Here is an 18023-nt window from a genome sequence, read left to right on the forward strand (position 1 = left end):
TTGGCGACTTCTGATAAGGTGGTTACGTTAATGCGTAAATACCGAAAAATAATGCACAAAATGTGTTTAGTTTTTAAAACTAAAAAAGGATTAGAAAACACGTTTTTGATAATTCAATCAAATGAACTAACTTTGAATAAATTCTAATACGCTTAATGTAAAAAGATATTGCATTATATCAATAATTTCAAGACATTAGTTTATAACTAAATGTATCATTTATAAGAACAAAATCGTAAATAATTTATTGAAAAATTATTTGGTGTTAATCTATGTTTTATACATGCATTGAATGTTCATATTTGACAGCATCTCAAGCCAAATGAAGGTATTATGTTATTATTAATTACTTTAAAAAGGTGAAGGTCCGAAGTTTCTTTCTCCTTTGCGGCAGTAACTGGAAGCGATGATTAATTGGTTTTTGAATAGGGTAAAGCCCACTCATTTGCATAGGAGCTCATTCATTTGAGGACTTCATTTGCTAAACTAAAGGACTAAAGAGGCCATCGTGTTGGATTTAGAGGACTTTCCAAGCAAACTGGCTCGTATTCTCGTTATAGAAGGGGAAAATCATAAAACCATGCATCTTATTATTCGGGTGACTGGCAAGATTAAACATATTTTTACGAATATACTTACGGAAGTTTCAGATTGGTATGTAATTGAATTGAACCTTATATTCGTAAATTATCTTTAAAGATCTTTGAACTACTTTAGTATCTGAAATTATTATAGTTATATGGTTTTTAAAACTATAAATTTCTTCCTTCTGTACCTCATTCGTATATTTAAATTACAAGCTGTTTCTTTTGCTATCAAATCCAGTAGCATTAATTTTGCACGGCAAGCTTTGATTTGGTTTGCAAAGCATGCGAGAGCTATCTGCCTAAGGAGAGGTTGCTATCTGCTTGAGAAGAGGGGTGTCTTAGTGAAAGACTACCAAAAGGAAACTGACTTTATCCACATTACATATGGGGAAAGCCACTTCACTGTCAAGCTGAGAACAGAAAAGCATAAAGAAGTTATTTTACTACAGTAGCTTACTGTAAGAAACTTTCATGAAACGAAATTCATAAAATGCAGAAATCGAAACAAAATTAATCAGAATCAACAATTAAAAATAATATGTAATTATGCATGGTTGATTGTAATTAAAAATAGCTAGTTTAAAGCATTTTACAGAAATACTAAGTGAAACTTCAAAGTGTAACGTATTAAAACAAAAAAAGGAAAAATATGACCTCTTTGATTTATAATATTCGTTTATCTCGCTGTGTCTAGTCAGAAGAATTATATACGGTGCTTTCCATTGTTAGCCTGAAGTTAACACTGAATATTCTGCAGTTCAAACTATGAACAGGATTTCGTTTTGAATCATATTTATAAAATTGCTTTATTTGTCTAACACCTAACACAAATGATACGATTTTAAGCGGTACTCGTGTTACAACAAGCGAACAGAAAAAAGTATTTTTTCCCTTTGCATATTATAGCATGACCTATTGTTATGTTTCTACGTAATTTTGAAATTATTTGATATCACAATTTATCAGTTAGTCTGACAGTCCCAACTTTTCTCAATTTACAGCTCGTAGCTTATAATACTGACTCAAAGCGAAAATATTTTTAATACCGAAAATATTTGGCTATGCTAAAACTGTTATTTCACTCATAGTTTCAATTCTACAATTACAATGAATTTACAGCTTCATAGTTTTATATTTGTTCCCTATGAACATAGGTTAATAAATTATTCTTTCATCTTGGTATGGTTTATTCTGCTAATGACCCGTACGTCAGTTTTCCTTATAGAGTTCTACACGAAAGAATCTGTCGCCTTAGGTAGATGCCCTTCTGACCTTTACTGTATTCAAACAAATGAAGAAAAAAACCGTATTCTAGAAGTGTTTCTGATTTCGATTAAATATTAAGTTCAAATCTTTTGGTTTTCCCATTAATATCTGTGATCTCTTGTGACCGAGAGAGTCAAACTGCCACTGTTGATAGCTTATGTTCAGTTTTCTATGACCGATAATTCACTATACGAATATTTTCCCTGTGTATACCATGAACACTGGCCAGTTTCCTTTGAAAGCTTTGTAGAAAGCTTCCTTCCTGAAATGAAAGAATGTGAAGCAACTTTTTATCCATCCCGAATGCCGATAATAAAATTTTTAAGTACGGTTTTATTATTAATATGATTTGATTTTAATTTATATTTCATCTCTTTACTCAACATCCGTTATTCCTCATGAGGCTTAAATGTATTATATTTTGTAAATTTGATATATAGTTCGGGCATATCTATTTAATCAAAAAGTCAGTTGTAAAAGCACAAATCTACGTTCATCTATTTATCTTTCTGCAAGTAACTATTTTTCTGAAATTACAATGGTTAATTTTTTTTACAAAAGTCAGATTTCGTTTTAAATAAATTCCTTTGTATCAGCTTACATAAAAATCAGAGAAATGAAATTTTAAAATATATTCTTTTATATTAATCACTTTAGAATAGGCCGAACTGAACTGCGCTTTTTATAATAAACTCTTTCATAATCAATTATCTTAGAATTAGCAAGGACATTTATCTTAGTGTTTTCAAGATAAATTTTAAAACTTCTTTTTTTTCGGCTTTTGGTAATGAACATTTTATAATATTGCTTCATATAAACAACATTATAATTCAAAAAAACTTGATGTAGACACCACATGACCTCCTTCTATGGCCTATCAAGTTATAAAAAAAATTTTTATGCCTTTCATTTAAACTTATTTCTTCGAATTAATTCAATTAATTTACTTCTGACTTCACGACAAAGCAAAAATACATGAAAGCTCATTAAAAATTGTAAAATACAGAAAACATAAAACATCAAATACAGTTAAAACAGTTAAAAAATAATTTTTACGATTAAAATTATGGTTTTTAAGCAGAAACAAGCAATTCGTTTAGCTAACGAGACAGACCTTTCGTTGCACAAAACTGAGTTTACTTTTGGTCCCACTCGACAAGAAGACATTGAAAGTAGAGACCGAGTTTCAAATGTAAATAAATCGCGGTTCATTAGGCTTAACTCCCCACTTTTAAATTGTTTATAATTATAAAACCATTACACGCAGATTAACAAAAGGCATAAAAACCTTAATTGGAAAATGAAAATCATATAATTCAGTCACATTTAAAGCAAAAAACGCTCACTTTACTAACCCATAAGAATAAAAAAAGGCAGGTAATAGAGTGGGGATATATATATATATATATATATATATATATATATTATATACGATTATGCAGCCGATGTCAGCGTAAAAACAGCTACATGTTATAGCAGTTCCATATACAAAATTTCAACGTTCTACGGCAAATCGTTCTTGAGTTATATGAGATACATGCGTACGTAAGTACAGATATCAAGAAGATCTCTTTTGAATCCATTTAAAATTCATTTTGCAATCCTTTTTTCAAAAGCAATCTTTTATTCTGTACGTGCAGATGTCACGCAAAAACACCGTTCAAATGGTTTCGATAGAGGTTGAAATGATTTATTTTCGTTGGAAGATGGTATTCGACATTTTTCGCGATTACAATACATCCTTTATTTCGTACAAGGAAGTAAAAAGAAAAAATCAAGTCTTACTTTCAATTTTCGCAAGGCTAGTAGTTAAATTTCATCCGTGCTGAGATATATTTTCCAGCTATTTATAGTAAATCTTCAGCTAAATTTTTAGTGGTTCTTCCAAAAAAATTTATCGTTTCTGACTGTCTTAACATACTTAAATATTATTATTTTATAAATACACAGGTATTGACAGTTTAAAGTTCTATCTTAAAATTTTATTAATTACATTCAATAAAATCTCAATAGAATATCTTCTGTTGCCATTCTGCTGATGCATAGTTAATTTTTTTCTTTACTTCTGTACTTGCAGTTTATCGTTTGCAATTTAAAATACATAAAACAACTAATCTTTGAAGAAAATGACACCAAGGTGTGAGTTGTTTAACAAATGAAAGTTTTATCATAAATGGAACTAACTACACAAGTTTGAAGACGAATTAAATATAAATACAGCAGACACCAAAGACTCCAACCATGAATCTCATCAACAGTAAACTTTATGCGAAAAAGGAGCAAAAAACTAATAAACTTCAATTTTGCTTTTAGTCTTATGGAACTGCATAAAATATTCGTACGAGAAAGTAATAATGTAAATTTAGATTTAGATTATTCCTACTTAACTAATTTTGTGTTTTTATTTTGATTCAACGCTAAGTAAAAGGAAAACTGAAAGGTGAAAGCCTGAGTTAGGTTCATTTGCATTATAGCAAAACATATAAGGACTGTCTTCTTAAAGGAAGCGGTGCTTTCGTGGACGGCTTTGAGAATAATCTGGCTCGTATTCTCGCACACATCGGAAAAATCAATAAAACGCCCACGCATGGGATTTGCATCTAGATCTAACTGCCCTGTACTAGAGATCTTACGCTTGGCACCCGGTGGGCGCAGGTGACAGCGACAAGTTTTGCTTTTAGTTTGTGGATTAGTTTGTGGAAACAAGCTATTGGCTATGTAAACAACGATAAAGAAATGCGATGTTCAGAAAGCTTTTTATTGCTAAATATATTTTAAAACTGCTCTTATCGACGTGTTCTCTAATTTGAAATTTAATAATCTTAATATCATTTTAAAAAAGCTATTCATTATTTTTAATAGATAATTTGGCTCTCTACCTATCCATTTACCCAAGATAAGTACTTCCGGGCCTCTATGCTTGAAACCTAAGTAATGATGAAGTGTCACAAATAATTAAATGCGCATTACTTAATATTCTTAATATTTTTATAAAATTGTGATTTAACATATTTATTCCAAAATATTCTTAGATTATTTCTCATGATTAACGTTTCATATATACAGTATTTTTTAAAGTCTAAAAGGCGTTAGCCCTAAAGTGCTATTAGTCTCGAAACGGCATTTTGCGTTGAATCACTAAAAGAGTTGTATCTCTTTTAAAATTGTTGCCACCAAATATTATCTCCCTGTATTATATTAAAAAAAATAAATAATGAGGAATCTGCGTGAATGCATACGTTTCTCGCTCTGTGAAAAAAAACAGGTACCTAGAGTCATCAAATTTTGAATAACGTAGTCCACCACCCGAAAGGGGTATCCGGAAGCCCGAATTTGGAGTTTGTTTTATTGTCTATTTCAGCGGTTCTCAACCTTTTGACTAATGCATACCATCTAAACAAAAATTGAAAAACTTAAGTACTACCTTTTACAATGATTATTTTACAATTTCTCAGTAGAAATATTAAAATATATATATATATATATGTGTTGCCATTTGCACAACCTACTGGGTATTTATATTAAAATGCACATATAAAAATATTAGATTAAAAATTGGTTGCCATTTTAACTATCTTTAAGATTTTAATTTAAGTTATAATACTTTAATTCTAAAATTTAGTGTAAAATTTGACCCTATTTAAGAAAAATCAATTTAAGTCATCTGTTCTTATTTCGCCTAGTTTTAACCGAAAATTAGGATCAACTTTTAATTTTGTTCTGAATTTACTTTTTAAATATGACATGGAAGAAAATCCTTGTTCACACAAATAAGTTGGGCAAAAAGGCAATAAAAATTTAATAACTTTATTTGAAATGCTTTTAAACTCTTTTTCTCGGTGTAGCCAAAAATTTGCAAGTGTATTATTTTTGAAATAAAACTCCAGTTAGAGTACGATCATGGGAAATTTTTATCAATTGTTCTTTATCTTTATCTTCAAAACAGTAAATTTGGTTTTAAGTCCTGCATTTTTTTGAGAAATAACACCTGAATATTTCCCTGTTAAAGCCCGAGCTCCGTCACTGCATACAGCAATGCACTTATTCCAAGCAATATTTGATCAAAATTTGTCAATTACATTGAAAATTTAATTAGCAGTTGTTCTATCATGAAGAGTTGCACAAAATACTCTTCAAATGCACTTCGGCAAATCATTTATCTTCTTCGAAAGATATATATCAGTGAACAAAGTTCGTTATAAAAGTATTTTCATCTAATTGCAAGGCGAAATACTTACTGTGTTTTATTTTTTGAATAAGTGTCTCTTTTGTGATATTTTTCATTTTATGAGTTCGCCCACTTGATAAAATATTATTATTAAGTTCATTAGCCGCTTTTTCATTAAATAATATTAAAACGATATCTTTAGCTACTGGTAAGATAAGGTTTTCTTCAATAGTGTGAGCCTGCCCAGTTTTGACAATTCTTAGGCTTACTAGGTAACTAGCTTCCAAATGTTTTTTCACTTGAAGCAACAAAACCTTTCATTACTTGTTTACTATTTTTGAACTCTGATAACTTCTTATTAAAGTATTCTTCAGATTTATCCTTTAAATCGGCATGTTTAGATTCAGGATATCTTCTTTAAATAGGCGTGCTTAGATGTTAAGAAACGATAGTTTCGTACTTTGATTGGATAATAGTTCACCGCAAACAGCACATTGAGGTTGAGGGTCCATTTCATCTTCATTTCAATAAAACACACATGATAAAATAACTTTCATTATATTTTTTTATAAACAATTTTCTTTTCTTTTCAATATTCTTAGTGCTAGTAAATTGCTCTATATCCATCACATCTGAATTGTCACTTTTCCGTTTAGTCAATCCTAGCAATTTTTCCATTTTGAAAATCTAGCTTTGTTTTATTACTTTTTCACAAATATTTAAATGCCCAATATATTACCGGTTCCTCAAAAACAAACGACGATAGTCCCAAACCACGTAGAAAAGTACGGAATACAAAGCAATAAGAAGAAAACATACCTGCCTTTTGAGACAGCAAATTGACGTAGAAATGATTCTAATTGAAAATAGAGCAATATGAGGACAGAAATGGTGGCGACACAAAGTGTAGACATTCTAGTAAATCAATGAACTCTAAAAGCATTAATGAGATACTATTATCTTTTTTAGGAACTTATTTTTATTTTCTATTAAATACAACATCCATTTCTATTACTCCTTTTGGAAACATCATTTATGACAAATTTTTGTTATATCTGTGGCTAAAAGAATGTTTGTGAAAATATTTTGCTACTAAAGACCTTGAACAAAGCTAAGATCACATAAATTTACGAGTGTTATAGAAAAAAATCTTAACAGGATGCTGGAGTATTTAATGTTTGAATTTAAAAGTACTTTGTTCCTTTGCGTCCCACCTATTTTTCTCTTGCGTACCACCAGTGGTACGCTTACCACCGGTTGAAAACCGTTGGCTATTTCATGTTTTGTAAAACGTTAATGAATTTTTGATTAAAAAGCTCAACTATTTCAAAGCTAGCAATGAACTGTACGAATAAAAACAATTTTATCGCCAGCGCGCGAGACTGTACCGGGTATGTTGTTTTTAAATATTTTTAGCGCAAAGTCTCTCGGAACATGTATGTGTGTGTAAATAAAAAAAATCGCCCCTTTGAGAGTAATATAAAATCTGAAAGCTTTCAATTTTTTTTTTAATCAAGATACAGCCTTCGCTAGAGTTACTTTCTTTCCCGAACTTGAAGGTTTGAGATTAGGCTTGTTACATACTGTTGTAACATCACCAGTTTTCCGTGGCATTCCAGCATTTGCTGTTGCCCAGCCATTTATTATTAGATAACTTTTTTACCGGTAAATTAATTTCAATTTTTCTGCTTCCTATTCAAAATTTTACAGCAATGAGGTCATGTAGGCAGAAAATAAACAACTTTTGTGCAAACATGAAATATTGAACAACGGTGCTATAATTGTTTGCTGTTAAACCTCCATTCTATAAATTCTTAATTCCTAATTCTATAAATTTATAGAATGATTAAAGCAATATACATGGCGCTTGGAATACAGTATTTAAGAGAGGCCTGTAATCCTAAGTATTTTTCTGATGCATTTGCTGCGTTGTCATTCGTTTGCCTTGAATAAAGTTTAATGTCAGTACCTAATTCTGCTAAAAGCGAACAATAACTGTTCAAAATATGTTGTTCAATAGGCATAAAGCCTAAAAACGTTTCGTTTACATCACCATTTAGCAATATGTACCTTTTAATTAATGCCAGTTGATCAATATGTGAAATCATAGGTTAATAGTCAAGTATAAAGCTGTAATAATTTGTGGATTTAGTTTCTTCTCTAATATATACTACTGAATATTTGTTAATGGTGATGAGTTTCTCACAAATATCATGCGAAAATAACTTACATTTCGTCGTTTTCGATTACGGTATTTTTCAAAATACAGTTCCAAAAAATTGTCATATTTACTGAGATATACCAAGCATATAAAAATATTCTTTCCCTTTTTAATGCTGACTTTCACTGTAAACTCTAAATTCTAGCCTCTGAATCTTAATTAACTTCATAATTTTATAGTTAACATAATTTTTTTCAATACTTCTTTCCAAAACTTTTCTTCGTGTTCTGCCTGTTGCAATAAATCAGAATTGATTCTGTTTAATGCTGAAATCTGTTATATAAAGTGAATGCTTAAAAATTTAAATGCAAAATTAAGGATAGGCCAAAATGTATTCACACGCATATAAAGAAAAAAAAATAATATTGAGTATACGTGTTCAGAAAAGATTGAATATATTTGTTCAAAGTCAGTTGTTGACATAGACTGATGCCTAGTGAGTATAGTGGTTAGTGATGCTGACTGCCGTATCGATGCACCCGGATTCGAAGCCCGGACATGGATGTTTGTAAGCGTATAGTGAGGTAAGGAGACACTCAAAATACATGACGAGCCGAAAGTACTCTGGATAGACTGCTAATAAGGCAAGAGAGGTGAGAGATCTTCGCACCGCCCCCCCCCCGCGGAGAGTTCTTCCTTAAAACTGCGCAAAAGCTTAACAGTTAGCAAGGCCCGGGTGTATCTAATATATACGCAAATGCACATGCGCTGGCCTTTGTGTACAAGTTAGTAGTTAGATATGCAGAGTTTAGAGATACATGCTGTAACATTAATTACAGAATTGTTTTTGCTATTAAGCACACCTTTCAGAGAACCAGCAATTTTTATGAATACTTTTGAACTGATAAGCAAAATAGAACGAATCTTTAGTCTTGCTAATAATTAATTTTATTACTAAATTCAAGGACCGAAGGGAAAGCCTTGATTCTCATCATCCACGCCAAAACTGAAATTCATTTTTAACTGCGTAAATTAAGTAATATATACTTATCCTCTTGAAGAATGAGATCATACTAGGCTGAATACAAATGTTGTTTGTTTGGTTAATCAGTTATGAAAATGCATGCGAGGCTTTTCTGTCTAAGGGGGGATATCTTCATGGAGAAATTTGTAAAGAAAATTTCATTCGCATTCTAGACTGGAAAATCCACAAAAGCGCCCAAACAACCAACCTGCTGGCCATATATGAAAATTTGAACCTGAGTCAAATTATCAGCATTCAGTTATGTCACCCACTCTGCCGCTGGTGGGATCGAAGGTAAATAAATAAACGAAGAAAAAATGTGGATCAATAATTCTGAAGAAATAACCAAAATATTATTACTTTGCAGAAGAAATTTGTTTTCTAGCATATCCATTAAATAATATTCCGCTAGAGTAAATGAAATTAAAATTATGACTATTAGAAAGTAGAGCGAAACGGAAGATTTATAATACTGCATTACTAATATAATTTATTTTCATTGGGTCTAACAAGATGCATAAACTTATGAAATTTTTACATAATTAAGAAACTAAATATATTTCATTCAATTCGAATAACAGAGACACAGACATTTGCAGCTATAAAGTCTTTTTAAAAACATTTTCTAAATCTTTGTGAGATACTAAAATCCAAAGCAACAAAACCAAAAGTCATCACTTACATAGACTAAGATTCATCACTTACATAGACTAATAGTTACATGGAATAAAGTCGCAAAAATCATATTATTTCGTGGATTCTGCTATAACAACTGGAGTTCTCATTCATATTTAATTTTATAAAGATTTTCAAATATATTCTTCTTTTCGTGCAATGCATTTTTAACAAAAAGTTGTTAGCTATGTAGCCTACATTACAATCTGAAGGCAGAAGTTATGGCCCATAATCAAACATTTAATCAGAGGAAGTATGTATTCAATCTTTTAACGCTTGATGGAAGGAAATAAGTGGTTAAAAATGTCTGCACACGACTCGGCATATTGCGTGTCTTGGGTCTATCATCCCGAGGGGACTTAAGGAATTGGCATTTTCCTTCCTGCTGCCCTGAACGAATGGGGCGGAGGGGGGAATGAAAAGATCTCAGGAGGTCAGCTAGGGAGCAATGGACGAATGAAAGGGAGAAAAGTGAATGAAACAATGATGCCGCAGAGACCAACTGACCTGATTTTAGTCCGAAGATCACCTGTATATAAGCAACTCAAGCAGCATCATTGGACATACTTCTTCTCTCACCATCATGGGAGCATCTAAGGTGAGTTCTGGAACTTACTTTCTCTTTTCGCTAAGGATGGATATAAATGTTCATTGTCTAAAGTGTAAAAAATTGAGGGTAGTTTTTCAAGTAATTATCTACCCTCAAGTTCTCAAACTTTACCCCTTTCGAAATATTTTTTAATAAGCCAGCTGAAGTTTTCGACTGACTATTGTTTTTATTTTCCAAGAGAATTTTCTAGCTGAATATCTTTTTGCAGAATCTCCTTTATTTTTATTCTTCATTTTAATGCTTTAATTAAGGTCATAAAAAATCTGAGGACTTAGTTTAGGCAAAATCTAAAAACAAATGAAGCAAGTATAAAAATATTTCATATTTCATGGAAAAACCGTAGAAAAATGAATATCTGAATTGTGATTACCTTAATTAAACTGCCTTAGTAATTGTTTCTCTATTAATTATGTAATTATAAATTATTAATTAATTTATAAAAACTCATTTTCATTTCTCTTGAGCAAACTTAAAATGCAAAGAATCATTTCAACCCTTTCTTATTGACTTTCTTACTGATTTCTTATTCTGAGTGCTTCTTGTTAGATTTTTTATACATACAGCCTCCATTTACAGTAATCATTAGCGAAAATCAAATTAAGAAGTAATTACGTTTTCTACTGGAAGAAAGTTCAAGCGCATTTTATCCCATCAGTGATCAAGCGAATGAGACAGTTAAATTCTGGTAGTTTATCGTTTCATGGAGTTTTCTAGATTTTCCTCTACCCTTAATGTTGTAGAAACATTAGGTTGTTTTGAAACAGGAGATGTGAAAAATGTGCAATGCCGTCGTCAGGACTCGATCCTGGACCTTTCGAATATGCGTCGAGTGTGCTACCGTTACACTACGAAGGCATTATGGAAAGGAGGGAGAAATTGGCTTATATACTCGCTCTTTTAAAGGGTGACTGGATATTAGGAGACCCAATCGCCAAATCCTGGCGGTGAGAAATTATCATCAACCACCTTTTAGTTCGGGCTTCTTTAGGTTATCTCGAAAGGGAAGACGTGATAAATGGGCAATGCCCTCGTCAGGACTCGAACCTGGACCTATCGAATACGCCCCGAGTGCAATTTTGCCAGATCGTGCGATTTTTTGCAAATTTGCGATTTTGCAAAATTTTTGCGACATCCATCATTCTCTCGTGCTACATTTTGTGACTGGAAAGATTTTTTTAATATATCGTAAAATGCTTTTATATTAAAATAATGTATCAGTTAAAATAATTTAAATTAAAAAAGAACAGTTTATTTACGCCTTAAATATAAGTTGGCATCCGGCAATCTTGTTTACATGTGGGCTTTCCTTTTCAAGGCTGCACAGTCTGACACCAGTATAACAAGAAGGAGGTAGGAGAAGGGAAAAAGCCAAACAAAAAGAAAAAAAAAATCTGCCTCTCACCTTCCGCTCCTCGATCCCCTGCGTTTTGTTTTTAAGTCAGTCCCCCCCCCCTAGTTCTATGGTGATAACGAATTGAGCAAAAGAACTTGCAGCTTGCGCACCATATGTTGGGTACACAAGCAGAGAAAGAAATGAAATTCATTTTCCTGATTATTATTATTATTTCCTAAATATTACTAAGAATTAAGCGATGGAAATGACTTAAAAATCAAAGCAACGTCATTTTTCTAAATAACGACACAAATAAATTTAACAGTGAAAGAACAAGACTTTCTTAATCAGAATCTGAAATGAATCCACCACGCAGAACGGAAATCTCACTGAAAAGCATTCCTCAATTGAACTAACTGTTCACAATTAAGCAAAAAACAACAATGAATTAAACAAATTAACTGCCAACTCAAATAATTTAATACAAAAGCGCTAACAATTTCAACTAGGGGAATCTCTTAAGAATGGATATGCACAAATTAGTTTACAAATAGAAACCTAAATTAAATGAGAATTAATTAAAAAAGAAATGGATATTTATATAATTGAGAATGAGCAATATAGTTTTAAATTGTTTCGTTAAAGATAAGATAATGTAATTAAAAAGATTAAGAATTGAATACAGTCTGTAACTTATGCAACCAACAGACAGTACGTTTATGATGACGTCATAGGTCATGTGAGTCCCGAAAATCACTTGATCTCTGACGTCATTTGCGATTTTTGCGACTTAAGTCTTCTTTTGTTGAAAGATTTCTGGCAACACTGGCCGAGTATCCACCTTTACGAAACGAAGGCATACTGGAAGGAACGAGAAAATATCTTATAATGTAAATACAACTTAGCCTCCAAGGCTCCTTAAGTCTGTGCTGGTTAAATCGAATCATATTCAGTAGTTAAACAACTTAGAAAAGATTTATTATGCTTCAAGCATTATTATTTATTACTTTTTAGGCGTTGTTAATCATGCTAATTGTTTTAAATTTTGAAATAAAATCCAAAACACTATTTGTGGTAATTTTAATTCATACTTCATGAAAACGGTATCGGCGGGCAATTTTAATTAAAGAAAACAATGACGAAAATATTACTTAGCTTATGTTTTATTCTCTGGTATTTTTTTAAATTAATAACTAGATTATAGTTTTAAATTAGTTTTAATTAATTTATTTTCCTGGTTTTTGATTTAGAAAGTCCTCCACGAAGGCATCTCTCCCCTTAGGCAGAGAGCCCTAGTGTGCTTTGCCATAATTAAATAAACCAAAAGCAAAACCAAACCTGATTTTTGACTATCGTATCGCCCTATCAAAATATGATCTCCCCTAAATGATGATCCCGAAATTCTGAGAAGGTTTTACAAGGGGAGAAACATCTTTATAAAATAATCTCTCATATGCGAGCCTGTTATAATGAAAAGCGTTTCGCAAAACGTAATAAATAGTTTTAATAATCTCAAAAAGTAATAATAATTTTACAAGTAATAATTAAGTAATCGAAATAACATTCTTCAATTTCGCCTCAATACCTATGTTTTTTTCGTAAAGTAAATGCTAAGAGATAACTAATAAAATAATGCAGTTTTTAAATCTTACATGGAGGTAACAAATGGCGAGGAGTTTTAGTGAAGCAGGAGCTGAAGGAAAGAAACATTGCTTATTTTTGGGCCAAAGCAGTAAATAAGTTTTCTTCAGTATTAAATTAAAATAATATTTAACATGTGCTTTGTCTGATGTTTTGTTAGAAAATGATTTGCGTAATCTTTGCTTGCATACATTTTTATCATATGCATATTATAAACAGCGTTATTTCGCATAACTGTAAATGAATGATTGTTTAAAACTTTGACTCCACATCCTAACTGATACTATGAAATGCAAATAGGAGCAAACTATAATATTTATTTAACATGATCTTTGGCTTTTAGTTGCTACAAACCAACAAAGAGTTTTCAACAAACCATAATAATTATTATCTACATAATATTAATCTGCAACAACATTTTCAGGGTAACTGAAAATTATAATTATTGGATTCTTAAATTTATACAACTGTTACCGTTTCAGGAATAATATTATATTCTGGAGAGAAAGACAACTGTTTTCCCTACAGTAATTTTTCTTTGCACTGCACTACATTGGGCAAAGATGTCAGTTTTCAATAATTTAACTCAAAATGTAAATTTTAATTTTGAACAAATATTAACGTGCATTATTAATATTCATCTAATAATGTGTTTTCTGATTAATATCCTATAAGTTATGTGAGACTTATTAAAATTTGTTTTAAAGCTGATTAAATATAGTTGCGATTTTCATTGTGTTAAAAATAAATTGCATCAGCTATTACGTTCATTTTGTTCACAATTACATTCATTTGATTTGTAATTTACTAACTATATTCATTTATTCTGTATCAGTTTTTCACATTTTACTAATTTACTGATTGAATATTTACCCTTTTATTTGACGTTTGCGTTTGAAGCTATCTCGAACTTGTGCTACTACTATTGAGAAATTCTGAAGATTTATTTTCACAGTGTCAAGTTATTTTCCTACTCCATATATTTCAATGAAAATATTATTTCATTACTTGATTTTATTATTAATTGTAAAATACTGAGCCATGTAAGAAAATGCTGCGTAAGGAAAATAAACCGATAACTTCGAAGAATGGTCAACTAATAAGTATATATATCTTGTATTTCAGAAGTGGGTGGCTTGGGCCACGTTGAGCTGCTTGGTTCTATCCGTTTCTGGAGGATATCTTAGTCTCGGTGGAGGCGGAGGTGGCTACGGAGGCGGTGGCGGTGGAGGATACGGAGGAGGTGGAGGAGGAGGTTATGGAGGCGGAGGAGGTGGAGGATACGGAGGCGGCGGAGGAGGAGGAAAAGGAGGTGGTGGAGATACCATCTTCATTGCAGTACCCATTCAGTCTGGTGGTGGAGGACACGGTGGAGGCGGCGGTGGTGGATACGGAGGAGGTGGAGGAGGGGGCTATGGAGGTGGCGGCGGAGGCGGCTACGGAGGTAGCGGTGGAGGTGGCTACGGAGGTGGTGCTGGAGGAGGAGGAATAAAAATTATTTCTCTTGGTGGTGGTGGAGGAGGAGGAGGAGGAAAAGGAGGATACGGTGGCGGTGGCGGAGGATACGGAGGAGGTGGCAAAGGAGGCGGCGGATACGGTAAATATATCTAAAATGTTTTTTATTGAAAGTTAAAATATTTGAAGAAATTAAATTTAATAAATATATATGTTACAGATAAAATTAATATTTTTGAAATCTATATGTTTTAACTTGTAAAAGATAAGCCTACATTTTTCTCTTTTATTATTACAATCAATTGCTCTTAACGCAAATTTTAATGTAGGAGAAAATATAAAAAGTAAGATAAATTAAAATTTTCATGTAAAAATGCCTTCTGTTCTTATAGTATACAGATTTAAGGAATTATCTTCTTGAATATAAAATTTGTGATAAGGATAAAACTATAGTTTCGTGTTCCTGAAGCATACTTTCATATTTATTAGTATTATATAGCCAAACAATAAATGTAGTTTCTGCATATTATATAACTTCAAACTAATCTAGTATTTTTTCCTTTGTAAAAGAATATTCACCCAAGGCTAAAAATATTGCTGTGTCTGTAGGTGGAGGAGGATATGGAGGATCCGGAAGCGGAGGATATGGAGGAGGATCCGGGGGAGGAGGAAAAGGTGGAGGAGGTGGTGGAGTAGCCATCGTTGGAATTAGCCTTACTAGTCTCGGAGGCGGAGGACACGGCGGCGGAGGAGGAGGCGGAGGTTACGGTGGCGGTGGAGGAGGAGGATATGGAGGAGGATCCGGAGGTGGATACGGTGGTGGAGGCGGATATGGCGGCGGATCCGGAGGTGGATATGGTGGTGGATCTGGAGGCGGAAAAGGTGGAGGTGGTGGAGGATATTGGTGAGCCACTTCTGGTAAATTTATAGTTTAATATATAGGAATATATAGTTGAATTGTAATGTAAATTGTATGCAGAAATTTTAATGCAAATTACACAAAAATACGATTACTTTAGCGTGCATGGTGCATAAAGTTGCAGAAAATATAGACGAAACTTTCGTTTGTTTTGTGCAAGTAAGATTTTAAACAATTAGTTTATTAGAAAGTACTTTGACGCGTTCTCATGCAAAAATAAATAAATGAAAAATTAAAGATATTTAAAATTACTTGTATATAAAAAGACATTGCGTAAAATTATATAAAATTAATCACACATTATACAAAAAGATCAATTGTTTTAATGTACCCACTGTTCAGTTAATGTTAATTTAATTTATGTAATTGATGCAATTTATGCAATTTTAAAATTGCTTAATTTTCCATTTAGCATTTTCGAAGCTTATGATTTCCTTTGTGTTCAAAAGTCGATAAAAAATGATCCTCAACTAAGAGAATCTCTAATTCAATTACAGATGAAAAATGAATTAAAAGAATTTCCGAACGTAAGCAATTCTTTAAATGAAATTAAAATTCGAATCAAATTATAATGCTTACAGTAATAAAAAGGCTTTTAGATGACATATTCGTATTATTATTGAAGGGAAAAATCCATTCTTTTCTTCGTTTTGTTCTTATTGAATTGCTTTCAGTAAAAGATTATGCATTAACAGTTATATAGCGTTGCACGTCTTTAGCTCAAATGTACATGAACCAGTTTTTTGTGCTAAATACTAAATGACAGTAATTTTTTGTTAACACTTTTGTTGACTAGTGCATGGATAATTTTATTCGATCATTTACAAAAATCGTTTACCTGACTTATATAAAGTTATATGGGTATTTATTATCTGAAAAAAAAAAAAAAAAAGAAAATTTCAGTATTTTTAAAATTTAATATTACAGTTGTGTATATATGTTTTATTAATCTGCAGTGTTCAATGGAAACATTTCCTTCATTTAACACATCGTTCGCAGCAAAATCTATTTTAAAGCAAGAACGATAGAGGTAGATCCTCAGCTGTAACGGTGATTCCAATAAACATAACACTATGCTATCATTAATAGAGCAATCAACTTTGGACTCATCTAATGCAATAATAAATTTATTACTTTTAATCTGATATAAGTAATGCGAAGGATAATATAAAGATTACTTAGTTTCTTTAAAAGAATGACAGGGAATTAATTAAGAATTTAAATTTTCGGGTTCAATACTCTACTGTTTCTCCTGCATTAAATTTAATTCTTGTCATTGTTAAGTGCATATTAATGTTATAAAACTTCAAAAACTTGACAACAACTTTCTTTTCCAGAAATAAATTAAAATGAAAAGCAACTCCTCCTATTGGAAAGTATATGTCCTTCATGGCGAACGGGTCTCGTATCAACACTCCAACCGTTTCACTCATCCCGGAAGTTCGGCCATCTGCGTCAGTGATATGCCCAAGCGAACAAAACTGTATCAAAGTTAACTATGTTTGTCTTTCTTCTGTTTATCACTTCATGATTCTTTGAAGTCCATGTAGTCATGAAGTGCAGTTGTAAATACTTCTGTTGAAACACTTTTTTTATTTATCATTTGGACTTTCACGCATTTTGAATGATTCGAGTAATATTTTTTAAAAAATAAAATGGGATCAATCCAGGACTAAATTAGAAAGGCAATCAAACAAAATTTTAAATTAACAAAGTTGTTCTTTTCTTCTGTCTATCTCCGTGTAGTCCTTTGAAAAACGTACAGCAATAAAGCGTGATTTGTAAATAATATTGAGAGTGTATTTCATTTATATTTTTAATGTTCAGTTTTACATCATGCATTTTTACTGCAATAGAAAAACAAATTATAAACATTAATTAATAGATTTTGCAACTAAAACTGCCTGTTCCAATAATATAGCACATCAGCTATTTACACCTGAATTCAGTTAGAGCTATAAGTTTTTTGAAATTATTTTCTATCGATTTAAATGAAAAATACTATTATTATGAGGGAGAAATTCTACTTTTTCTTCTTCTGGAAAGTGAGATATGTTCTGCTTGAAAATACTCCTATCTATCTCAAGCGCAATTGCCCTTATATTTAGCAAACACATACACATTCTTATATCTATTTCATATGTACTCTTTATTATTCACTTCTTTATCGCTGTAAAAACTGCT

At 31.7% G+C, this 18023-nt stretch overlaps 1 protein-coding gene across 2 annotated transcripts; it reads left to right on the plus strand.

Annotated features, from left to right (window-relative positions):
* The first annotated feature begins 10339 nt into the window (after positions 1 to 10339).
* On the plus strand, positions 10340 to 17628 carry LOC118195335 (uncharacterized). Of its 2 annotated transcripts, none has more exons than XM_035366637.2 (4): positions 10340 to 10479; positions 14591 to 15062; positions 15530 to 15838; positions 17177 to 17628. In XM_035366637.2, exons 1-3 carry the CDS (start codon positions 10465 to 10467, stop codon positions 15826 to 15828), a joined length of 786 nt encoding a protein of 261 aa, XP_035222528.1. In that variant the 5' UTR covers positions 10340 to 10464; the 3' UTR covers positions 15829 to 15838; positions 17177 to 17628. The 2 variants fall into 2 exon arrangements, with proteins under 2 accessions (XP_035222528.1, XP_035222529.1); XM_035366638.2 differs by having other exon boundaries at positions 10348 to 10479; positions 15530 to 15824.
* The last annotated feature ends 395 nt before the right edge of the window (positions 17629 to 18023 follow it).

Source organism: Stegodyphus dumicola, chromosome 6, assembly GCF_044657685.1.
Source record: "Stegodyphus dumicola isolate Sdum_Otavi_A_Nest chromosome 6, ASM4465768v1".
NCBI lineage: Eukaryota > Metazoa > Arthropoda > Arachnida > Araneae > Eresidae > Stegodyphus > Stegodyphus dumicola.

Excerpts from the sequence above, each read along its gene's own strand:
- LOC118195335 (XM_035366637.2), top strand. Across the intron at positions 15,063-15,529 it reads CAAAGGAGGCGGCGGATACG|GTGGAGGAGGATATGGAGGA; the intron begins GTAAATATATCT and ends CTGTGTCTGTAG.